We start from the raw sequence: 26,804 nt of genomic DNA, 5'->3' as shown, positions 1-26,804 counted from the left end.
ATCCCAGCACTTTAAGAGGCCGAGGTGGGCGGATCACTTGAGGTCAGGAGTTTGAGACCAGCCTGGGCAACATGACCCCATCTCTACTAAAAATACAAAAATTAGCCGGGTGTGGTGGCATATGCCTGTAGTCCCCAGTTACTCGGGAGGCTGAGGCATGAGAATCGCTTGAGCCTGGGAGGCAGAGGTTGCAGTGAGCCAAGACTGCACCACTGCACTCCAGGCTGGGCAACAGAGCGAGACTCCTTACCAAAAAAAAAAAGAAAAAGAAAAAAGACAGACCCCATCTCTATCAAAAAACAAAAAAAACAAAAAAACACAAAAATTAGCCCAGTGCGCTGTTGCACACCTACAGTCCCAGTCACTCTGGAGGCTGAGGTGGGAGAATTACTTGAGCCAAGGGGGTTCAAGGCTGCAGTGAGCTGTGATCGCACCACTGCACTCCAGCCTGACAGATTAAGACTTTGTCTCAAAAAAAGAAAAAGAAAAAAACTGCACAGTAGGGCTGGAAGTGGCAGCTCACACCTGTCATCCCAGCACTTTGGGAGGCTAAAGTGGAGGCTAAAGATCACTTGGGCCCAAGAGTTTGAGACCAGCCTGGGCAACATAGTGAGACCCCATCTCTACAAAAAAAAAGAGAAAAAATTAGCCAGGCGTAGTGGTGCATGCCTGTAGTCTAAGCTACTCGGGGAGGTGAGCTGGGAGGATGGCTTGAGCCTGGGAGTTCCAGGCTGCAGTGAGCTGTGATCGCACCACTGCACTCCTGCCTGGGTAACAGAAATCCTGCCTTAAAAAAAAACCCTGCACAGTAGGCTGAAAAGGTGTTCCTTCCCACCCTCAAGAAACAGCCAGTGCCCCTCACTCAACACTGACGCTCCTGGGTCAGGGTGGACAGGAAGGCACCGCAGTCTCTGGAGCAGCCTCTGCTTCTGCTGCGAGTCCACACAGGGTGGGCCACGCTTCCCCCTAAAGCCCCAGGGCAAGTATAACCGCTCTCCTTGGTTGCTCATTTGGGAAACAAGGTATTGTGAAAGGACAATGAATCTCAGGACCCCAAAATCCCTCAGCTAAAGGGAGAAAGCAAGCCGGGAACTGCATCGGGCACACCTGCCTCCCATTTTATTCCTAAAGAAGGTGGCTACAGCAGGGCGCAGGGATGCACGCCTGTAGTCCCAGCTACTCAGGAGGCTTTACGTGAGCTCAGGAGGCAGAGGTTGCTGCGAGCTGAGACTGCACCACTGGACTCCAGCTTGGGCAGCAGGAGTGAGGCAATGTCTCAAAAACAAAACAAAACAAAAAAGCCACACACCTCCCTCACAATTTGTGCACAACGGAATTCCCTGTGGGGCTCAAGATCTTTACCCTAGAGCAGTTGTGTGGGATTTCACCCTGGCAATGTCAGTGGACAGCTTACCTTCACAGGTGCAGACAAAGGACAGAACTCAAACTCATCCCTCTGCTCCCCCGAGACAAACGCGTATCTGACTGCTTCCTCTGCCCTGTTGTCTCACTGAGCCAGACTAAGGCACACGTGGCCCTTCCCCTACCCCCTCTCACATGTGGATTGTGTATTCAGTGAAAGGCTGATCAGAGACTCATAGAATGCAATGATTTGTCTTATCCACCTATGACCCAGAAACCCCCGACCCCACGTCCAGCTGTCCCCTTTCCGGAACGTACATCTTGCGTGTAGGGACGCCTCATGTCTCCCTGAGATGCATAAAACCAAGCTGTGCCCCGAACACCTCGGGCACCTGTCGTCAGGGCCTCCTGAGGCTGTGTCACGGGAGCATCCTCAACCTCGGCAAAATAAACTTTCTACACTGACTGAGACGGTCTCAGATACTCCTGGTTCACAGTACGAAGGCAGACCAGAAGGCTGATGGAGAAAGTGGAGGTCCGTGGACTTTCTCCGTGGCCCACGGTGATGACTGCTCCCGATTCTAACAACATTCCGGTTTACCCTGTCCTGGAAAAGTGCAGGGGCCAAAGAGTGGCTTACTTTAAATAAGAAACCACAGGCCCCATATTCCTTATTTGTTTTAAATTGGGACTACTCATGCACCGTAGGCCCCTGGGATGGAAGAAATGGTGACTCCCCAAGACACATCGCTACTTCTCCTGCCACTCCCACAACCCTCCCCTGGGACCCAGCTCCCTCAGGCCTACAGAGGTGGAGGTGGTGTGAGTGGTCTGGCCAGCCTGGGAGGTGCTTGTCTCTGAATGGAGATGGACACCGTGCATAGCATGACGACGCCAGGCTCAAAGCACACATGGCCCCGTGGCCACCACAGGCAACCCCTTCACCCCACGGCCAGCAGGAGAGCATGGCCGGTGGGGGGGCCTCGCTGCAGGCCAAGCCGCTCAGCAGTGGGACTGTGCTGCACCCGCCACTGCACGGGCAGCATGAGTCCCATGGAAGCATGGGTGCCCCTGGAAGGGGTGCAGCTCAGGGAAGAAGAGGCACCTTCCCTGTGCTTCCACTGTCCCCTCATCTTTAAAATGAGGACAAGGCCAGGGTGGACCCCGCCTGGGATCCCCACACTCTGGGAGGCCAAGCAGGGAGGATCACGTGGGCCCAGGAGTTCGAGACCAGCCTGGGCAACATAGGGAGACCCCATCTCTATAAAAAATAAGAAAATATGACGAGGATGAAACCCAGTTATCAAGGTGGAGTGCGGCAGAGCCACTCTCAACACAACAGCAGCCTGAAGAACCGAAGCCACAGACAGCGGACACGCTCCCTCCGTCACAGCGACCGCGGGGGAAGGAGCCCTCAAGGCCTTCTGCTAAGATAAGCAGCCTGTGGGCTCCAGGCTTCCAACCGTTCTGAGGGGCCCACATCCAGGAAGAGCCAGCCTCTGCAGGCGGGGCGCCGGCCCGCGGCTGCGGAACTGAACAGGTCCGGGAAGGGCGCGTGGAGACGGCGGCAGGAGGGCCGCTGCTGCAGAGGTCAGGGCACACTCACGCCGCCTCGGTCCTGTTCCCACCTCTGTTTCTGTCTAATAGGCAGCAATCTCTTTATTGCGTAATGCTTCACGTCACAGCTCTCTCCCCTTAGTTCCACTCACCTTGACACATTTTTACACCTGATTTACTTCCCATTACAGGCTGAACTGTGTCCCCAAAAACTCTCACACAGATGTCGTGACTTCAAATCTACATTCACTTTTAAAAACTGCTACATCCACCATATGAACAGGTCTCTGTGCTCTTTCCACTGCTTAAGAAGTATAAATTAGGTAGGTCAAGCACGGTGGCTCACGCTGTAATCCCAGCACTTTGGGAGGCTGAGGCGGGCAGATCACCTGAGGTCAGGAGTTCAAGCCCAGCCTGACTAACATGGAGAAACCCTGTCTCTACTAAAAATACAAAATTAGCTGAGCGTGGTGGCGCGTGCCTGTAATCCCAGCTACTCGGGGGGCTGAGGCAGGAGAATCGCTTGAACCCGGGAGGCGGAGGTAGCGGCGAGCCAAGATGGCGCCATCGCACTCCAGGCTGGGCAACAGGGTGAAACTCCTTCTCAAAAAAAAAAGAAATATAAATTATATAAATCATGTATGCGACTGAAGAGCTCTGACGCCAGCAATCCTTTGATACAGGAGGAGCAGCCCAGGTCACAGTAAGCCCTGCAGGAGGTGAGGGGCTCATGGTGGGCCAGAGCAATCAGAGGCGAGGAGGCCGACAGCTGCCGGCACCATCAAAACCCGGGGCTTCAGCAAAGGGGGGACCACAGCGGGTAAGTCCCTCTCAGGAGTGGTTTTACCTCACCTCCCGCTTTAAGACAGAAAGAGGTCATCAAACCTTTTCAGCTTCCTAGAAATCCAGAGTCCGGGGTCACAGCCACACACAGAAACAAGCCAAGGGCTGGCCAGGGTGGGGGCTCCAGCACCACCTGCCTTCCACATCTTTGTGACCTAAAGTTGGTGCCTAGGCCCCTCTGCAGGGTTCAGTGACCAACTCACTTCCAGAAAGATCCATGACCCACTCACGTCTCACCCACCCACAGTTCCTGGCCTGCCTCATGACCTGTGTGCCGCATCAACACCCTCGACTTCCACCCGGGCTTCATCCCAGACCCACAGCTGACACGCGCCAGGCGCACGCAAGAGGCTGGCGGTGAGCCTGGTGAGGAGACACAGACCACCAGCAGTGAAGGCCGCAAGACAAAGGTAATTCCGGCGCCAAGAACTTAAACACAGCTCACCTGAGGATCAAGTGCCCCTTCTCATTAGAAGCTCCTGCCAAGTTTAGGACCCACCTTTAGAGTAACACTTAACAGGGAAGAATGACCAGGACGGAGCCAACGGCCACACCGAGGAGAAGAGCTCGGTGCCAGTGAAAGCTCTCCACCAGCAGGCCTGCTGCAGAGCAAGCATCACGGCACACCACACACGAGCACGTACACGAAGGCGCGGGGACGCAGGCATCCCCCATGCTCAGACCTCCCTACACACGAGCACGTACACAAAGGCACGGGGACCCGGGCATCCCCCATGCTCAGACCTCCCTATACACGAGCACGTACACGAAGGTGCAAGGACGCAGGCATCCCCATGCTCAGACCTCCCTACACATGAGCACGTACACAAAGGCGCAGGGACGCAGGCATACCCCATGCTCAGACCTCCCTACACACGAGCACATACATGCAGGCGCGGGGACCCGGGCATCTCCCATGCTCAGACCTCCCTACACACGAGCACGTACACGAAGGCGCGGGGACCCAGGAATCCCAGCACCTCATGCTCACACTTCCCTAGAACTTGCTTTCCCGTTACTGCAGCTCACAAAGAAACCGAAAAAAGGCAAAACCAACTGTATTAAACCTTATTAGTGATCAATATCTACTTCATGTTTTGGCTTTACAAAGGCTTTACTGGGTGGTACAAAATACTGCACTTTCCCCAACTAAGCAAAAACTTTGAAGACCTGCATCATAAACTTAACTCATGCTGATGTTCTCCTGACAAAATACAGGCCGGGTGCGGCGGCTCACGTCTGTCATCCCAGCACTTTGGGAGGCCGAGGCGGGCGGATCACCTGAGGTCAGGATTTTGAGATCAGCCTGGCCAACATGGTGAAACCCTGTCTCTACTAAAAATACAAAAATTAGCCAGGGGTGGTGGCGCGCACCTGTAATCCCAGCTACTCCAGAGGCTAAGGCAGGAGAATCGCTTGAACCCAGGAGGTGGACATTGCAGTGAGCCACGACTGTGCCATTGCTCTCCAGCTTGGGCGACAGAGCGAGACTCCATCTCCAAAAAATATATATAAATAGATAGAGAGATATATAGATATATAGTCACACGCAGCTTAGCAAGAGGGGTATGTTAGGTGATGTCACCGCACTCAGGCCTCGAGGGCACGGCCCACTCAACACCCAGGCTGCAGGGCCCGGCCAACTGCTGCTAGGCCGCAAACCTGTGCCGCCATCCCAGCACTGAGCGCTGCAAGCAGCTGTAGGTCAACGGCAAGGATACAAACCTGGATCACACGCAGTGAAAATGCCATCCTAACCTTACGCAACCCCTGTGGTCTACGAGGACCAGCACTGGTCAAAATGTCCTCATGCGGTCAGGGCTGTTCTTTAGCACCAAGCAGGGGCAGGGCCACTTTCCTGCCACCTACTCATCAGGAGGGGAAAGACCTCCCTTCTAGGCATGAGCCTCACCAGACAGGGCAGGGGACGGCGGGGGACCCCAGGGACCCGCCCTGCAAAAGCTGCTGAGAACCTTTCAGTCAAGCAACCTGACTTGTGCAAGATCTCACACCAAGAGCCCCCAACAAACGTGTCAGTGGAACTTCTACAAACATCCTTAAGAAAACAACTTCTCACAAATTAACCTAAAATTCCCCAAATTAAAACCAAAAAAGGGCATTCACTGCCGTTCAGCCTCACCCTCCGAGAGCCAACACCACTTTCTGAAAGCCAACCATTTTCTAAAATCTTTCTATATAGCCTTTTAAAACTGTCCATGTAATACCATTAATTACTCTTCTTTGGAAATTTACCACTAATTGTTTAAACAATTTTAGTTTAGCAATTTGTACAGAAAAGGCAATACACATTAGTTGTAGAAAAAACAAGTCACTTCTAATTCTACAGCCCATAGATAATTTACTGTTTGGGTATAATTTCTGCTTCTTCCTGTGCGTGAATTAAATATTAAACCTTATAAATTACTAAAATGTAGGCTGGTTACAACAGTTCAAGTTTCTTCTTATTGGGGGAACTAAATATACCAGAAAACATCCTGTTTTGTAACCACAGTTAAATAAAATTTAAAAACAGAAACAAGATCTGCCAGCATCCCCCCAAGCCAAAAACACACTGAAATCATCGAGAAGCTATTAGAGGAATGTTCCGCAGCTGCCGCGCGGGCATGGCCATCTTATCAGAGGCTCCAGTTTCTTCCCCAAATGGAGTCTGAATGGAGTGCAGGAGCCTGGCTGATAACACACAGATGAAAACAAACTCCTGCGGAAAAAAAAAACACACTTTTCCCAAATACACACAATCCACGAGGCCCCTGGGGAGACTGCTCCTTTCTTTGACTTTTTTTGGGGAGAGAGGGGGGTTAGTCCCTACTTATACAAATTAGGAATACCACTCACACACTGCAGATTATTCAAACAACCAAAAATGCATGCCTGGCCCATCAGAAGATCGGCTCATTCAAACATTTCATGTGTGCCAGGCACTGGGGACTGGCCCAGCAAGACCCTGCTCTCACTCCTAGGGAGCTCAAGGGTGGACAGACTCCAATGTGGCAAGGCAGTGCTGTCTGTCTGCACTCTGCAGATACAAAGGCATCGAACAGCCCTGGAACGGCAGACCCCATCTACTGGGAAAATGCTAGGAACCTGGCGTCAAACACAGGGCAGAGCAGGTACGAAGGCTTTCGTTTTTGGTTGAGATAAGAGTCTCGCTCTGCTGCCCAGGCTGGAGTGCAGTGGCACCATCTCAGCTCACTGCAAACTCCGCCTCCCGGTTCAAGTAATTCTACCTCCGCCTTACTAGTAGCTGGGATTACAGGCGTGGGCCACCACACCCAGGCTCCTGAACAGTTTTAAAACAGGACAGTGACTTGCTTTTGCCAGCCACGTGATGGGCTCGTGACATAGAAGCTGAATTGAGAAGGACGAAGGGCAGAGGTCGAGAGGGAGAACAGGTGCCACAATTAACCCTTCATAGCTACTTATGAAGAGGTGGCTCCAGGGAATGAAGATGTGAAGGTCGGTTTGGAAATAACTGCTGCAAACGCACGCTGGCTGACGGCACAGGGACATGCCCAGGGCCCGGCTGGGAGAGGGATGGTGGCAGTGGAGCACACATGGGGACACAGGAGGAAATCGGAGCACGGGCGAAGGCTGAGGACAATGAGGAGGAAAGTCTGTTGGATTCCTCCCAGCATAAGAGGCTCACGAAGCCCCGCCAACAAAAGGCCAAAAGATTCCCAGAAGCCCTGCTGGGGTTGGCATCCCCACTCATGTCAGAGCGGAAACCACCACCGCAGCGACAGAGGTTCCGGCCCAGCACCTGCAGGACACCGTTCACCCGCACCCCCCTCTCCCTGGCTGGACGGCCTTGACTGGGTCTGGCTCTTCAGTGGCTCCTAGGGACTGGTGCACAACAGAGGTTCAAGGAGACGCCAAATGCTTGTGTGAGGTGGAGGCCACATGCTGCTGTTACCCCTCAGTGCAGCTTAGCAACTTCCCAGGAAGCACGCAGCTCAGGTTACTCCTCAAGGGGTAGCTACAGACGCACGGGGCTGGCTTCACATGGGCCTCACGGGGGCAGCCACGGCACAGCATCCTGATAGCCTGGATTCTGCGCACACACCGCGTGCACACGTCCACATCAGTGAGAGGAGTGTGGACAGCATCCCTCAGCCGAGTGGTGAGGATAATTCCAGGAGGGCCTGGAGTGAGGCACATTCAGCTACCACTGGCATCATGTCCCGTGGCAGGTTCGGGATCCTTTTCAGATGGAAACCAACTAAAGCACAGTGTGGCGTCGGCCTTCCCATGTAGAAAAGGAGGCAGGCGGTGGATGTTTATGCCTGAAAAACCCCTTAGACTTAACTGTCTGAAGTTCCTCAGTCTCGGGGGATACACTGTGGCCTCCCTTCCCAGAGCCGGGTCCCTTTGATTTGTGCCCATTTCCCAGGAACTCACAATATACAGTACCCTGACAGAGGTTCCCAGGCTATGAAAGCCGGAAATTACAGCCTTTCGTCATGTTTTAGTATGGACACAGCTGCGGTCCACGGACTACCCCAGAGGGCAGCAGAGAGAGTGGACTCTCACACTGAGAGCAGAGGAGGGGGCCCAGGGTGCACTGTAGCCTCACCCCACAGGGCCAGGCCTCCTGGGGCCCTCTCCCTGTGGCCTTGGGCTGCCTGTCCCCACGGCTGACAGCATGGTGCTGGGTGGGGTGCCTGGGCTTTGTTGGAGGCAGACAGAGGAAAAGTCTTTAGTTCCCTGTTTCTAGCTGCCCACTACATAAAGTCTGATTTTTATTCAAGGAACTCTTTATAAATGGAACCCTAGGCATCTAAGCGTCCTCAAGAAACACGTTGCCCTGAGACTGCCCCCAACCCTGGTTAGGCTGCGGCGCTGGAGGGATTTAACTGTTGCCCACTTAATCATTAAAATAAATCTTGAAAAGGAACATGGGGCCAGGCACAGTGGCTCATGCATGTAATCCCAGCACTTTGGGAGGCTGAAGCAGGCAGATTGCCTGAGGTCAGGGTTTCGAGACCAGCTTGGGCAACATAGTGAAACTCCGTCTCTCCTAAAAATGCAAAACATTAGCTGGGCGTGGTGGCACACACCAGTAGTCCTAGCTATTCAGGAGGCTGAGGCATAAGAATCGCTTGAACCCAGGAGACGGAGATTGCAGTGAACTGAGTTCACTTCACTGCACTCCAGCCTGGGTGACAGAGTTAAGACTATGTCTCAAAAAAAAAAAAAAAAAAAAAAAATTACAGGCTCAAGCCTGTAATCCCAGCACTTTGGGAGGCCAAGGCAGGTGGATCACTTGAGGTCAGGAGTTCAAGACCAGCCTGGCCAACACAGTGAAACTCTGTCTCTACTAAAAATACAAAAAGAATTAGCCGGGTGTGGTGGCGCAGGCCTGTAACCCCAGCTACTAGGAAGGCAGAGGTTGCAGTGAGCCGAGATCGCCCCATTGTACTCCAGCCTGGGTGACACAGCGTGACTCCATCTCAAAAAAAAAAAAAAAGAAAGAAAAGAAAAAAGGTAGAATGAATGTTGTAACTTTTGTAGACTCACATATTCACAAAATTTTATTTTTCTAAAGACATATGAATCTTATTCCACATAAAAATGTAATGACAAGTCATTCTAGTTTCTTCTCAGAGCTCCTCAGTCTTCCCATCAGGGACTTCCATAAGAAGGCATACACCACCCAGATTCAACCTCCAGCTGCCTCTCCTGAAGCTCATCAGAGCTGAGAAGGCCTGAGCTCAGGAGCCCAAAGCTAAGCTCCTGCACCCGCAGGAAAAACAGAGAAGCTGCCCATGCAATTCTGTCTGTCTTTTAAAGACAGACAAAAGCAGAACTAGATATGTTAATATTAAAAGTCAAATAACAGAGGAAACGATGAATTCATGTTAGAGCTTTTCATTCAGTTGCTATTAACTACATTAAGTGGCCGGATGTGCCCATCACCAACCCCCCTCCCCAGCCCATTAAACATAGTGCTCTCAAGTATGCTTCCAGCCCTGGTAATACCGGATGGCGAAGACAAACAACTAACTCTCTGCTGGTTTTTTTTTTTTTTTTTTTTTGGCGGGCGGGAGACAGGGTCTTGCTCTGTTGCCCAGGCTGGAGTGCCGAGTGGTGCAATCCTGGCTCACTGCAGCCTCGACCTCCACCAGCTCAAGCAATCCTCGCACCTTAGCCTCCTGAGTAGCTGGGACTAGAGGCGCACACCCCCAAGCCAGGCTAATATTTTCTATTCTTTGTGGAGACAGAGTCTCACCACGTTGCCCAGGCTGGGCTCAAGCAATCCACCCGCCACGCGGCTCAGCCTCCCAAAGTGCTGGAATTACAGGCGTAAGCCACCACACCTGGCCCACGTTCTGTATGGTTCTAAGCTCCGCTGAGAGGCGGGGACAAAATCTGCTCTTGTGATGTGTTGCTTCTCCTTCACAAGAGGGAAATCGCACCCATCCTTAACAAATGTACCCATGATGGGCAAATCCCAATAAAGTTCCTCCCAAAAAAGCTGCAGACAAGCAAATCATTAAAAATTAAATCACAACTCATCATGGAGGAAGGACAAATTGTCCATAGAGGAGGAAAAAGTGAGGCCACTTCACACAAATGTTCTAGATGGATTCATATTTTCAACTTTTTTTTTTTTTTTTTTTTTTTGAGACAGGGTCTCACTCCATCACCAGACTGGAGTGCAGTGGTGTCATCACGACTCACTGTAGCCTCGACCTCCAGGGCTCAAGTGATCCACCCACTTAGCCACTCAAAGTGCTGGAATACAGGCATGAGCCACCACGCCTGGACTTAAACATTTTTTAAGGTAGATACACAGGGGCAGCATTTCTTAACCAAGATAGAAAAAAAACCCAGTAGAATACAAGTTCACAGAACTGACAAGGCAACATCTGCTGTTTCTTAACCCTTCCTTCCAAAAACAGATGTCATATGTGTTATGTTTTGAATGAAAATAGAAATTTAAAAGAACGACTTAGAAGTCAACAAAAAATGTTTTACAAGTCAAACTTAAAAGCAATTCTTAAAATTCCTATTTATGAACAAAAGTGCTGCCAATAAATATTCTGCAGAAGCACAACTAACCAAAAGAATAGGAAGAAAAACTTAGGATAATAATTAGATATGAGAAAGCTATTCTTTTGAGAGAAACTAAACCAACAGGAAAACACTTGGAAGCCTTTACAGACACGGACAAACATAAAGAATGAGAAAGGCGCGTGATCACAGGCCTCAGAACGGCGTGGATACTTCCAGTGAACACATAAATTAGCAAACTGATAGGAAAGAAAACCCCTCAACAAATCAGCTTAGGAAATAAAATTTTCTGAGAGGCTCCAAATGTTCCCAATACAAAACAGTAACTGTGAGGTGGCTCTGCCATTCACCCCAATCTGATCATCACCCACTGCACACATGCACCCCACAAATACGTACAATTACTATCAATAATTTAAAAACATTTTTAATGATTAAAAAATACCAGTAACTAGGAAATGTGCCAGAAACAAATGACTTCACAGGCAGCTGAACCTGGTGTTGGGATAGGCAGGGCACAGACGGCTCCCAACTCACCCTCAAGATCACAGGGCCGGGAGCCTCACCGTCTCTACACAATCTAAAACCCAAAGTAAAATCAAGGTACAAGAGAACCCAACAGTGCCATGTAGAGGAATTTTTAGACATAAACACAGTAACTAATCTTTCTCAGAAACATAATCACACAGTAAAACACTAAAGTCAGCCTGCTGGAAAACAAGACAAAAATACTTGTATCAATAAGAAAAATAAGGGTAAAAATTAGAAAATTTATAGAGTTTTCCAATTGTAAAAAATATGATATTCCAATTCTTTTTAAAAATTAGAATAGGCGAAGTGCGGTGGCTCACACCTGTAATCTCAGCACTTTGGGAGGCCAAGGAGGGCGGGATCACTTGAGGTCAGGAGTTCGAGATCAGCCTGACCAAAATAGTGAAACTCCGTCTCTACTAAAAAATACAAAAAAAATTAGCCAGGGGTGGTGGCAGGCGCCTGTAATTCCAGCTACTCAGGAGGCTGAGGCAGGAGAATCGCTTGAACCCAGGAGGCAGGGGTTGCAGTGAGCCGAGATCACACCACTGCACTCCATCCAGCCTGGGCGACACAGCAAGACACCGTCTCAAAAAAATAAAAATAATAAAATCACAATACCAAGACTAAAGTGATGAGATAAAAAGCAACGTAAGGCGTACCGACTTCCTGGTTTTCCATAACAAGTTAGAACAGAAAACACACACAGACGGCATTCCCAGCTTCATGTAGTGATACAATGAAGAAATGTGCACACCTATGTATTAAGACAGCACTTTACAGCTGTCTGTAAAACAGGATGTTAAAAAAAAAATTAGTCTGCCACATGGCTCTCGGGTGTCAAAGGCTCTCCCAAATCTACATGGGGTGTTCCTCGCGCTGACTGCACCTTTCATTTGAAAGCACGACGAAGACTGGCCTAGAAACGAGCTGGAATTGAGCTGTGCTTCCGGATGCACTGCCATCCATACCAGACAGGACGAGAGCCCAGCAGAAACGCGGTGGACAACGCGGGCAAGAAGTCTGGGACAAAGCTGGCTGTTTTCCACACAACCACCTTTCCAAGTAAATAAAAGTAAACACACACAGGATTACAAAATAAAAATATGGGGCAGCTCTGTAACAGGCACACGCGCGCACACACGTTTGTGTAAATAATTAAGACGACTACCACACAGTAAGTCACGTGAACAAAAGAAAAAAAACAAAAAAAAAAACAAACCCACTTTCAACACAGCAGGCTAAGGACTAATCAACTAGTATGTAACGGGCTCCTATAAAATCAAGAGAGTAAGTCCACAGAAAAAGAGGCACATGCAGGTGACACAAGATGCTTGCCCTGGATAGCCAAGACGCAAATTTTAGAAATTGTTGACAGACAGTACTAGCAAGTGTGAGGACACAGACCCCAATCCATTGTTGATAGGAGAAGATTCCTTCTAAGAAATCATTTATGACTATCTTTTTTTTTTTTTTTTTTTGAGACAGGGTCTCCTTGTTGCCCAGGTTGGAGTGCAGTGGTGCGATCACGACTCACTGCAGCCTCACATCCCTGGCTCAAGTGATCCTCCCACCTCAGCCTCCTGAGTATCTGGGACTACAAGCGCACGCCACCAAGCCCAGCTAATTTTCGTATTTTTTGTAGAGACGTGGTTTGACCATGTTGCCCAGGCTGGTCTTGAACTCCTGGGCTCAAAGCAATCAACCCACCTCAGCCTCCCAGAGCACTGGGATTACAGGCATGAGCTACTGCACCTGCTAACTTACCAATTTTCAATGCACACGTTTCTGAAACCAATTACTCAACTTCTAGGTACCTAATTTAATCAACTGCTCCTACAAGTACATAAGACTCTACACAAATACCTTAAATATTACATGGAAAAGGACACCAATATTTTGCCAGGCTCCACGGGAGACTTGGGCTGAGACCCAGTGGGTGCTGCCACCAGGCATCAGCCATGGATGGGGACAACTGTGCCCAGCCACTCACTAGATAGACCACTCATGCTGGGCACAGACCCCAACTGAGGGAAACTTGTCTTTCCTGCTTGGCAGGGACCGGCAGGGAAGGCTTAGCCTCCAGCAGCCACCGTGGGAGACCGTGTCCAGTGCCAATTCATCTGTGCAGGGACCGCTGACCCATGGACACTGAAAGATACGGCTGAAAAGACTCGTGGAAAACAGCACTTTCTCGTTCGAGTTCTGCATCTGACTTTCTCAGAGGCCTGGCATTATGTAATGCATCCCTGGAAGTTTTGGGTAAGAGGTTATTTGGCTTAGAGCTGACGAGCAGCAAAGTTCTCAATTTGGCAGAAATGTGTGTAAGAAACGTGTCTCACACAGGCTGCGAACTCCACAGTTCCCTGATGACCACACCCCGAGCTTCTGCTCCAACTGCTGTTCCCACCAGCAATGTCCTGACATTTAGTGTAAAATGCTCTGGGCTGGGAGTGGAGGCTCATCATGCCTGTGATCCCAGCACTCTGGGAGGCCAAAGTGAGTGAAGCGCTCGAGCCCAAGAGTTCAAGACCAGCCTGGGCAACACGGCAAAACCCTGTCTCTACTAAAAATATAAAAAGTTAGCCAGGCGTTGTGTCACACACCTGTAGTCCCAACTGCTTAGGGGCTGAGGTGGGAGGAATGCTTGAGCCCAGGAGTTGAAGGCTACAGAGAGCTGTGACTGCACCATTGTACTCCAGCCTGGGTTAGAGAGAAAGACCTGGTCCAAAAGTTAAGTAAAATATAAATTAATATAAAGGAATGAATGAATGACTGCTCCAGGCCTCAGGAGCCACATCTCCCCCACACGCCATTATCAACTAGACCCTGTCCTCGGGCAAAGCACTTCTTGCCAACTCAGGGCAGCTGTGGGAAGGCAGAGGAAAAGGTCACCTCAGAGCTCGCAGCACAGCGCTGACCACACGGGAAGCAAACCACATCCCCTGGGTGAGACGGGCAGGAAGGAGACTCCACCCCACATTTCTGCAGCAATGTTTCAGCACCAAAGCCTCCTTCAGAAAACCTCCGGTCTCTATGGTTCTGGAAGTTCTGGAAGTGATATCCCACCAGTGCCTGAATGGCAGTCAGTTCAGTAACCAGCTAGGGGAAGAGGAAGGACCAGGTGGGGGAATGGGATGACAGCGCTGCCCTGTTTAAGAGAGAAACCAACCTAACAGGGCAGAAAAGGACGCGATGTTAACAACTGCAGTGTGGCATCAACACTACACAGACGTTTGCTAGTCAGGGCTCCCGGGAGTGGAGAATCTTTGTAAGCCAAGACGCAGGTCCTTCTGATCCACATGGCAAGTCTCCAACAGCAGGCCGGGCCGCAGGTCGCACAGCAGGAGGGGTGTGGGGAGTAAGCCCCTGCTCTATACTCCAGGGCATCTCTAAATCAAGGGCTGTGGGACAGCAACCACTATCTGGGTGTCCGCAGCCAGCACTCACGGGATGCTTCCAGGTCACACCTGCCAGGACACAGCAGCAGCAAGACAGACGAGAATTACTGCCTTCACAGGACCTGCATTCCTGTTGGGGTTGCGCTCCAGGGCAGGAATCTTCTCCCCATCAGGGTACAGGGAAAAAGGCAAAGCGCAGTCAGGGGTCTCCCCTGAGTCTGCAACTTGCCCAGGCCACAAAGCTCAGAGTCGAGTCCTTAGTGAACAGTTAGGTAAGACCGACTGATAGCCTGCACAAAAGGCAGCAAATACTGGCCAAAGCACAGAAGCCAGGACAGGCCTTCTAACGCCCAATCATAAACTCTGCTGTCTCTGGAAATCAGTGACGTCTAGATTTCTAACACAGGAATAGCTGCTGTGACATTCCCTCTTTTCACCTTTTTAAACAGGAAGACAAAATAACGTAGCCAAATGACAGACTTCGGTCTACCCCATTTCAACCATTGGTCACACTTTAGTACCAAGGCCTACATCTAGTTCCCTCCACGTCCCTAGAACAGCTAGGAATACCATATCCAAAGGCTTTGAAACCAAGACCCCAAAGGGTAAGATCTCATGCCTTCATTTTTAAAAATACAAACAGCAGTGGGTTATGTAATTCAGTCCCCTCTAGACCCCACAAAATCAAGGTTTCAAATCAACTAAACATAATTTTGTGCTTGAAAACCTCCAGAAATAATATCTGCCTCCATTCTGTCACTGAACATGCTAATGGCTAAATTTCAACACCGCTGCCAATCAATAAGAGATAATATGCCAATTATTTATTACTGTTGAATCCTCTGCAAATAAAAATATTTCTAATTCATTCTATAGTGCTTAAAACAAGATCAGTATTCCCGAAAAGAAATGATAGCTAGAAGGTAATCAAGACAGGATAAGCAGGCATTTTTTAAGCTCTAATTAATAAACAGAAATTAAAATTGATTGGAAAGACAATCACCCCACAATGTTCCTCAAGCGTTACCACATTGTAAGGAACATTTACTTCAGCACACTAGGTGCACAGGTAAGTTTAGCAAATGGTGACACTAACTCTACCCACTTCTAAAATCTACTCATTGAAGGACTTCCAAGAGGAAGAACGACAAGTCGCCCATGATGCCACTATTGATTGACGTCTTTCAGATTATTTAAAACCCCGAGTTTCCAAAATCAAGCCTGGAATCTTGGAATCTAAAAAGCTTAAATTTTATAAAGGATAGAAATATAAGGAATAATCCATCACTAAAATCAAACCAACAGGGGGTGGGGAGCTACAAGGAACAGGAAAACAGGAGATGACAAAAATACAGATTATTGAGCCCTCCAGACAAAAGGATGCCAAACAGGGATTAAAAAACTACACTTTGAGTACAACATGCACTGCTTGGGTGACAGCAGCACTAACATCTCAGAATTCACTACATAATGCATCTATGTCACCAAAAACCACTTACCACCCCCAAAAGCTATTGAAGTATTTTTAAAAATTAAAGACTTTAAAAATAAAACTTAAAAAAGAATCTCAAACAGGGAAGTTGAGCACAAACCAAACACAGCAGACGGCACATCCCAGAATGGATGGGACCACGTGGGGCTGCGCACAACCAGATACGTGCCGTTAAGGAGCGTTCAGCTTCCTATTTTCAAAGGCACTCAACACTACAGAAAGTAAAGAGACTGTTGAATTTACCAGAAACTGTAATTTAAATCAAATGCTATTATTATTCCAAGCCATCACTTACTTGAGTGATGGTATCAATGCTCAAAGCCATTTCCTAACTTTTCAAAGGTGCTCTCATGCACCCTTAGACTGAATTCTCTAGGAATAAACTTAACGGGGTTTAAAAATCAAAGGTGTAAGATTTGACAGCAACAAATAGGCTTTCTATTCTATTAGTAAGTTAATAAAATTACACTTCTATCAATGGAAGAACAGAATAAAAGTAATTTTCTCAGCCAGGCACAGTGGCTCACGCCTGTAATCCCAGCACTTTGGGAGGCCAAGGTGGATGGATCACTTGAGGTCAAGAGTTCCAGACCAGCCCTGACAACATGGTGAAATCCCGTCTCTACTAAAAATACAAAAATTAGCTGAGTGTGGTGGTGGGTGCCTGTAATCCCAGCTACTCAGGAGGCTGAGGCAGGAGAACTGCTTGAACCCGGGAGGCAGAGGTTACAGTGAGCCAAGATCGCACCACTGCACTGCAGCCTAGATGACAGAGCAAGACTCCATCTCAAAAAAAAAAAAAAAACAGTAATTTTCCCAAGTACAAATGAATGCTCCCTCCTCAAAAAAAATTTTTCACCAGAAAGATTCCTTAGGAGTCAAACATATTTTACCTGTAACACCATGTTGAGTAAACTGTTCACAGCTAGAGTTGCATGAAACACTCCACAAAGTCTAGAACAACCAAATGTGTTCTAAAATTGTGTAGTACCAACGCTATAACAAAATGCTTCCTAGTTTAACAACTACAGGTGAAGACTTTTCATTTTCCTCGTCTTTCTGGACATCCCTGGATGTCTCAAGGCTGCTGCACTGACTCATCCCACCCACTAATGAAAAATATAAAACGCCTTAGTCCAAGTATCTATTTGAATTTCTCATTTAGTAACAAAAAAGCCACCCATCCTGATGGCATAAACAAAAGCGCGCTCTATAATCGCACAATGCTAGTTGTGAGTGGGATTTCCAACACTAGAGGGCGCTGTCCCGCTTTCCCGCAGGTGCCATGGCTGCATACCTACCTTATCCAGAGACAGGAAGTGCTGCGTGCTGGGTTATTTCCGACACAACAGACAAGCACATCACTCGTTGTTCTTCTTGTACTTCAACTGTCCCCAATTACTTAACTGTTGCTATGCTTTTTTGAGCTCCTATGAAATTCCTTAAAATATTTTTTACTTATTTTCAGTAACAGCACGTGAGGTTCCTTAAGGGCTCTGGCATATCCCGAGCAATCTCTCTGCCCTCCTGCAAAGCCAGCACGGATGGAACACGCTGTTTGTCAGGGAACCGCCTGTCCTTCTAGCGGTTTTCATGCTGTTTAGTTCCAAAACAGTTTTAAATCCGGTCAAAGTCTAGTTCAATATTCACTACAGCTAGGATTCTAGTTACCAATGGTAATCATGAAAGATATTACAAACTGAGAAACAAAAGACCTTTATTTTTGCTCACTCCTAAATAATTCCATGACTGTCCCAAAGTGATTTTTTTTTTTTTTTTGAGATGAAGGCTTGCTCTGTCTCCCAGGCTGGAGTGCAATGGCACGATCTCAGCTCACTGCAACGTCCACCTCCCGGGTTCAAGCAATTCTCCTGCCTCAGCCTCCAGAGTAGCTGGGATTACAGGCGCCTGCCACCACACCCAGCTAATTTTTCTATTTTTAGTAGAGACGGGTGTTTCACCATCTTGGTCAGGCTAGTCTCAAACTCCTGACCTCAGGTGATCCACCCGCCTCAGCCTCCCAAAGTGCTGGGATTACAGGCGTGAGCTACCGCGCCCGGATCCGTAAGTGATCTTACATCAAACTAGAACATACTTTAAAGAGTGAAAAATTATACAATGGTTTCTTCCCTCTCCTGTAGAAATGTTACCATAATTAAATGTTTGATCAATTGCTAAATCACAACTTACAATATGAAAATCTTCATATACTTTAAATATACTGAAGAAAATGTCTACATGTAACTGAGGTGCAGCGTCCACCTGAATGAACAGCACGAAACGCTATTAAAGTGACACTAGAAGCCCAGGCACAAATCATACACAGACACAAAAAAGCTCCAGATCCCACTCAGGAAGAATGCACCAACACATTCGCATTTATTTTCTTTTTTTTTTTTTTTTTTAAGCAAATGACAAAGACCCGGTTTACCAGCTTTACTTTTTTAAACCTAAGCTTAACATTACATATTTAAACAATTGTCAAAACTTACTAAGTTGCCAGCATTCATGCACAACTAGAAAACATCCTTAATTTATATTAAACCAGAAATGTATTACCATTAATGCATTAATATCTTTCACTACTAAATACTGAAAAAAATTGAAATTATTTCTGTAGAAGAATCGTCCTGGCAATGTTAACTTCACAGCAGGCCGACACTACGTGGCTCACATTTCAGACACAATGAAAAGCAGGTCCATGCTGGTGTTAGTGTACAATCTTGTCCTACACTAAAGAGTCAAGACTCACCTTGGAGTACGTTTAATAAAAAAGCAAAGTGCATACAGAGATTTACAACAATTTTAAAGACAAAAAAAAATGGTCCTATTATGTGGTCCCAACAATCAACTCAAAAGTCTATGACAAATAGAGGCTCCGATGAGCTGTTTATAAATACTTTAGGTACAATTATACTGAAAGTCGAGTTCGTTTGAAATCTTCAAAAAAATGTTCCTGTTAATCCTCAAATGGTGCTTGTTATAGTTTAACATTTCTGTTAAGCGCGTGCGTTGAATTACTTGTTATCCAAGCGCAGCAGCTGCTCCTTACCATTTATTGTTAAGGACTTTAACTGGCCATCTTCTTCAACTTCTACTCTTTCTTGACCGTTCTCGACAATTCTGTAGGAAAAAAATTCATTTAAAAACCTTTCTGGTAAAGAAAATGCATGTGTGAGGGTAACTAAGTTAAGGACATTACTGAAATACACCATGAATATAAGTAATTTTCAGGCTGTAAAAACATGGCTGAAGCCAACCTGTCATCAACACATCTTCCTTTCCTAAAATAGAACCTGACAAAATAAATTGTGTCTCAAACACTGTACAGGTGGATGCTAAATCCACGCAGAGGCTATAAAACAGTAAAGGCTTTACTAGTCATGATTTTCCATTTTACCACTTTAACAACGCTGCAGAAACTTAGTACACTATATTACATTAAAGATTCCCTCCAATAATTCAACAGTTAAGTAAAATTTCAGAGAAAAAGCTTTAATTAATGAATTTGGTGAGCAAAAGATTTTCATGGCGCCAGATTTAGCATACAACAACCTCTACTTCACACACTGGGGGACGTGCAGCATGGCACCAGTGAAACACTACGCCTGCTTACTAAAAATATAAAACGCAGAATACCACAGTACCTCTTTGTAGTGATTTTTCTGCCATTAACCATTTTAGTTGAAGTTGATATTGATTTGAAGTTGCCCATGCCACTACCACCAAATGACGTGGAAGAGAAGGAAGTGAGGCCCCCGTGACCTAGTGACCCAAATGAAGTAAATCCTACAGGAAAACAGAAAAGAAAAATGCTTAGAGAAATATGTCAACTAGTAATGCAAAGACAAGAGTTTGAAAGTTCAGTAGCAGACTATTTAATGTTAAGGCATAGAACCGAGGAGTAATAAACCACGCAACTAGCAAGGACTCAGCCGAAGTGCTGGGGTGCCCAGGGGGGGAAAGACTGTCTCTCAAATCCCTCAGCGGGAACTCTAGGGGAACGCGAGAGTGCAGCCTCTCCTCTCCCCCCTCCTCACGCAGAGCTTCGTGGGACCCGAGCAGCTTTTCTGACATGCCAAAGACAGCCCCTGCTTGTGGGTGTTCTGCTTGGCACCATGAAGCACGTGTTGTGTTAATGTGAACATTCTGGAACTGGGACTGGTATTAAGCTCCAACCAGCAAAGCAGCCTCAGTATCAAGCTCTGTTTGCTTTGGCGTGGCTTGTAAACTCCACGGACTGTGATGGACAACCTTACCCCACAGGAACAGAGAGACCTCACCACCACAGAACAGCAAACCTAACCGGCTTCCCTTCTCTTTGCCACAGGACCACAGGGGATAAGAACCTAAATTATTAAAAAACTAAAATAATTGTAGAAAGAATACTACAAGTATTCATCTCAAAAAACTATGGTTCTACAGTTCATGAACACCATTCTCAATTATACATTATGGACATTATCACAGTGTGGACACTAAAAAATTTCACAAGTCACACTAAAGCAAACCTGTTTTTTTATATTAAAGCTAGTCTACTGGTGAGAGCTTTTGTCCTGCTTCCAAAATGCTCACATTAACACAAATGACGCATACCTCTGAACATGATTCAATCATCTAAGCGCAGATACTGTCTAGGGCTGGTGGTGTCCTGAAGAAATATGTGAGCCAGGTATGTTAAGTTTACCTCTTCTAACTATTTCACTAAAAAGCAGAAACTAGTGAGATTAATTTTAGTATTTTATTTAATACAGTATATCCAAAATATTTCAATTGGAAATACAAAAAATCAAAATCGTTGCGGTATTTTACACCGCTTCCCATGTTCCATCTTTGAAACCCAATGACTATTTCACACTCCCGCTGATCTCCATTAGGAGTAGCCAGACCTCCAGGGCTCAGGAGCTACACGTGGCTGGTGGCTACTGCACTGGTCTAGATAAATAAGTATTTATTCTTGTGATAAGCCTCGCTAAGTATTTATTCTTGTGATACTTTGTAAGGCACCTCAGAAGTGGAGAAGGCTTACACCCCCACCACACACACACACACACACACAGGAGCCACTGATTACTTTTAAAAAGGACTATTTACGTGGTATTTTTAACTAGCTTTCTTAACCTGTGGTCAGCATATTCCATGGTATCAAATGAGAGGATCTGTTGAGGGAAAGCACATCAAAACTGAGGTCCAATCGAGCAGAATTCACTACTTACCTAGATGGCATGAGCACAATGTTCAAAGAAAATAAAATTCTGACCATGATGAAGAAGGAACCCTATATAACAAGCTCTCCCAATTCTTATCGTGGGGGCTTAAAAATAAAAATGAGAGAATCAAAACAGCAGCTCCAGGCCAGGAGTGGTGGCTCATGCCTGTAATCCCAGCACTTTGGGAGGCCAAGGCGGGTGATCCACCTGAGGTCAGTTCAAGACCAGCCTGGCCAACATGGCAAAAACCCTGTCTCCATTAAAAATACAAAAATTAGCTGGGCCTGCTGGTGCGCACCTGTAATCCCAGCTACTCAGGAGGCTGAGGCACAAGAATCACTTGAACCCAGGAGGCGGGAGGCTGCAGTGAGCTGAGACCATGCCACTACACTAAGAGTGGCACTCACTAAAGTGAGACTCTTTTTAAATTTAAAAAAAAAAAAAAAAAAAAAAGCTCCTTTGTGAAGAGAAACTGGATGAGCTTCAGAGAAAAGTGGGATTCTTCAGGCTAAACGCACAGGCATATCATGATATATGCATATTCATGTTACTCCAGTCTATAAGCTGTGTTTCCATCGGTGAACTATGAAGAGCTACGTGCGCGAGGCTGACACTTCACTAGTTAGTGAGCCTGGCCTGGGCTAGTGGTAAGGCCCAGCCTTCGATTCCATCCAGTGGGACACTCCTAGGATGCTAGCTATTTGTGCACTTTTGTTTTAACTACAAAGGAGGTTAGACAGCATGAAGATTAGTGAGATTTTCCAACTGCGTTACTTTCCACCTACTGATGCAGAACATACGTTGCCCCTTTTTAACTAAGAATTTCATTACATTCTGGCCTTGATTATTATATTAAGAGGAGAAGATTTCCAAGCACAACATTCTTAGGAAGATTAGGAGAAAATGTAGGTTATTAAGTGCAGACCTGTATATCAAAAAAAGCTGGCAAATCTACAATGCTACTCTACGAAAGGTATACACATATTTAAAGTACTCTAACTAAAAGAGTATTATGCTTTTATAAGTACTAACTGCTGTTAAGATAACAGAGATTAAACCTAGGGATTTAATACCTGTATCAAAAGAAGAAAATCCACTTCCAAAAGATGGAAATCCACTGAACGCGGAGAAAAACGACCCCGTCCCTCGGCTTCTGCTTCCTCGGGGACCCCTTCGATTCCCAAAGAAGTCCTCAAAAGGGTCTTCTAAAATCAAACATAAACACACACTATGAAGTCTTTTTTTCAAGTTTTTTTCCTCATGTGATAGCTACAGTAAGAGAAAACAGATGTTTGTAACATATTCAGGAACAAAAAACTTAAGAGGTTGTAACAAAAGAGCTTATCTACAGAGTAACTGAAATACTACCAACAGTTTTACTAACTAGTTTAATTTTCAACTAAAACTACAATACATTATATCAAATAAATTACCAGACTTAATTAAAAAACAGCACATATACACATTCTTCATGGAGCACCAATATGCACTTCAAACAGCTCTTTTCACATCACTGATTTGAGGTCCTGTTAAGACGCTGTTCCTGCTACGACCACTGGAAAAGTGAGAAAAGCTTCACACGGTGGCTGCTGTATTCCTTGGAGTCTGAGTTGCCTTCTCCAAAGCAATTCAGAAACAAACAGAAAAATGGATTGCCCTAACATGCACAAACACACACAGAGAAGGAATGGTGTGGCCACGTCAGCTAAGTGTAAATACCTGATGAATCTCGGCAAAGGAAATTCCTTTTATTCTAAGTTTGATGTCTCAAAACACTTTTAAGGATTAGCTGAAATCAAATCTGAACAAATGTTAACAAGCAGACGTAAGATTAACGCTTGAAGGTGTCTCAACAGAAAATCACCGACATGAGGAAGCATCACGCTGCCAAGTGGAAACACAAAGTGCTCCTGGAAATCAAGATCAGAACTGACTGTTTTGTTTTCCTCTGTTGCTGTTACCAATCAATGAGTGCTTACTAAAAATTCATGAAGTATACAAACCTTTTTAATTTACCTGGGTTCTGAGTTAATTACTGTAATTTTTTCAGAAAAACGGGAAACCTGTGATAAAAGCAAGGAATCCTAATAGATGCATTAAGACATAAACGCATGCAAGGTAAAGACAAAGGCAAGCCACGACCATCTACAGAATTAGTGCGGCCTACTTGCAGGCCAGAGCCACCAAAGCAGGGAGTGGATACATTTGAGTCACAAATGTTAACAATAAATACCACAGCACACAAGGATACAACAGCAAGCACTGAAATCAAGCAGAAATCGAGATTCATGAAGCAACTGAGGTTATGAACAAGAGTGACTTCATCCAGCTACTCTGGAGGCTGAGTGGGAGGATTCCTTGAGTTCAGGAGTTTGAATCCAGGCTGGATAACACAGCAAGACTTTGTCTCTACTAAAAAAAAATTCAGTGACCAGAGAAAAGCAGCACCTGAGGTTGACTCTGACCACAGTCTGAAAGGACCGACGTACAGGTGGGCAGCCAAAACCCTGAGACGCTGGGTACCCCCAGGACCCGCAAATAGTAAATAGTGAGGAGCAAAGGCTGAGGAAGCTTCTGCAGAGCAGGGAGAGCAGAGATCCACACCGGACGACTATAGAGCTCGTCAGAATGAAACTGGCCAGTCGGCTTTACCCAATGCCAAGCCCAAGACATTGAGTCCCAAAGAAAGAAACATTGGGAGAATTGGTCACTGGTGACTTTTTGGAAAAGGTGGCCAAGAGACAGAAGAGTAAGAAGGCATGCATAGCCAGTGCCCGGACACCCCACGCACCAACCTGCCCCTCCGCCCACAAGCCAGCATGTGTGGTGGAGACCTAGAGGAGGAGTGCCAGAATGGGGATGCCAACAAGAAGTTACTCCAATGGTTACTGACTGTGCAAGTTACTGCCCACATTCCACAGTCAACGCCCCCCGCCCATAAAATTAATGTAAGATGGTCATAGGTACTTTGCAAACAAACCTTACCGTCCCCCACTGTTCTATTCAAAGACAAGAAAGAACAAAAGCAAAGATGTTAAATCATAACCTTTTATCTAAAACTAGGAACGTTTTGTGAATTTCTCTAGGACACAAAAACTTCATCCAATTCAAATAAAAATCCAAGCATTCTATTTTGAAACTTTCTACTTTGCAGCCATAGCCTGCACACCATTGTGTCAGTTAAGTATTCTATCTGACATATCTACAATATATCCTCCCAGGTAAAGAAACAAACATTACAAATACAGTTAAAACTGATTATGCGGTAACTCTCTTCATCTCCCCTAGGAGGTGACCGTTAAAAAGCATTTCCGGGAGGGTGCAGTGGCTCACAGCTATAATTCCAGTACCTTGGGAGGCCGAGGCGGGCAGATCACTTGAGTTCAGGAATTTGAGACCAGCCTGGCCAACACGGTAAAACCCTGTCTCTACTAAAAATACAAAGTTAGCCAGGAGTGGTGGTGGGCATCTGTAGTCTCAGCTACCCAGGAGGCTGAGGCACGAAAATTGCTTGAATCCTGGAGGTGGAGGATACAGTGAGCTAAGATCACGCCACAGCACTCCAGCCTGGGCAGCAGAACGTAAGTCCATCTCAAAAAAAAAAAAGGCATTTCTGCATTTCCATAAATTGAGGACATTAGCATATATCTGTAGTTCCAGCTCCTCAGGAGGCCAAGGCAGGAGAGATCCCTGGAGATCAGGGGTTCAAGACCAACCTGGGCAACATAGCAAGACCCCTTCTCTACAATAAATTTAAAAATTAGCCAGGTGTGGTGGCACACATCTTTAGTCCCAGCTCCTTGGGAGGCTGAGGCAGGACTGCTTGAGCCCAGGAATTCAAGGCTGCGGGAGCTATGATCACACCTGTCGACAGCCACTGCACTCCAACCTGGGTAAGAGTGTGACAGTGAGAAAGGCACTCACGTGGCCAGTCTCACTGTCCATAACTGAGTCCCTAAACCAAGTTATTCTCACTGTCCATACCTGAGTCCCTAAGCCAAGTTGTAGAGTTAAACTCTACAACGTTTGTATCCTTCCGCAATTTCCCATTTATCAATGCTAAAACATTGGTTTAGTTACAATTTCTTTAAATCCATGGCAACTAAACCCTTAAAAGTTGTCCACAAGGCACTGAACTTTTAGATGCATCTTGAACCCGTGTCTCAGTGATAACAGTATTAACCAAGTGATTTTAACTGGTTTGCATTCTAAGCTAAATTATGACAATGACATTCATAATTATAATATCATCATCTACAGAAGCTACCTCAAAAGCTGGTTGAGTAGTATGTTATGAGAAGGCCAATGCTTTTCCGTTCCATTTTCTTGTATGAAAAAAATCTTTATCTTGTTTATTTCTCTACTGACATTTTGTAGCTTAAATATAATTTTCCACAATTCAGGTATTCACTGAATTTTAACTCGTATAATTTCAAACACTAAAATCACAAATTACCCTAAAAATGAAGTCTCATTTATAACAGAAACAGTGCTAAGAAACATTAAAATAATTTCAATATTTATAATATTAAAAGACCAGTTAAAAGTTGCCACGAGATCAGACAAGTCTTTATTTCAAGTAAGAGCTACTTATCACGTGCTGGTTTCTGTCGTTTTGAAAAGCAATCTAGAAGTATGTATTAAGCTTTTAAAACCTTCAGCCCCCAAAATAAGACCAATATTTTTATTATAAAAAACCCTCAACCCAGCAATTCTACGTCAGGGAACTCAACTCATCCCAAACGTGGAACTAAGTTACTGAGTGTGCACAACCATGCACAGGCAAGCAAGCGTGTTAAGTGCAGACTTGAAGTGTTCGTGGCTAGCAGAGCTGGAGAGAAATGCAAGGAAGCCTGTGAGCATCACAACTATACAGCGTGTGCTACAATGCACAACTATACAGCGTGTGCTACAACGCTCCCGTGGGACTCCGACTGTAGACATCACAACTATACAGCACGTGCTACAATGCTCCTGTGGGGCTCCGACTGTGGGCATCACAACTATACAGCGCGTGCTACAACGCACAACTATACAGCGTGTGCTACAACGCTCCCGTGGGGCTCCAACTGGGGTGGAGGGGCACGACCTCCTCCTCCTCTCACCTCATTCCCATTTTCAAATTCTTAAACCCAGCATGTATTATTACTTTTGGATTTATAAACAACTGATCATACTTTTATACTTTAGAAATAAATCTTAAGACACTTGTTAATCAAATGTGCTACCAACTTCTTCTTTACTTTACCTCACCAGAAAGAACCACAACCAGTGAGGTGCCTGCCAAAGGCCACAAGACCACAGAACAGGCAGTGGAAGACAGTGGCTGTGTCTACAGGACCAGTTACAGGAACGAGGACCATCAGTGCCTGG

At 46.3% G+C, this 26,804-nt stretch overlaps 1 protein-coding gene across 7 annotated transcripts in view; it reads right to left on the bottom strand.

The window, feature by feature from the left end:
• DNAJB6 (DnaJ heat shock protein family (Hsp40) member B6) overlaps positions 1-26,804 on the bottom strand; it is an 80,200-nt gene that overhangs the window by 12,825 nt on the left and 40,571 nt on the right. For 6 of the 7 annotated variants that reach the window (XM_024249383.2, NM_001134012.1, XM_054559091.1 and 3 more), the window contains 3 exon segments: positions 22,505-22,636; positions 19,869-20,010; positions 19,274-19,344 (listed from right to left, as the gene is read on the bottom strand). In XM_024249383.2, the coding sequence (XP_024105151.1) occupies positions 19,274-19,344; positions 19,869-20,010; positions 22,505-22,636 (345 nt within the window). 7 annotated transcript variants of the gene reach the window in all.

The sequence above is a fragment of the Pongo abelii genome, chromosome 6, assembly GCF_028885655.2.
Source record: "Pongo abelii isolate AG06213 chromosome 6, NHGRI_mPonAbe1-v2.0_pri, whole genome shotgun sequence".
Classification (NCBI taxonomy): Eukaryota; Metazoa; Chordata; class Mammalia; order Primates; family Hominidae; genus Pongo; species Pongo abelii.
Note: the sequence above shows the minus strand (reverse complement) of the source record. Positions and strands in the feature narration are given on the sequence as shown.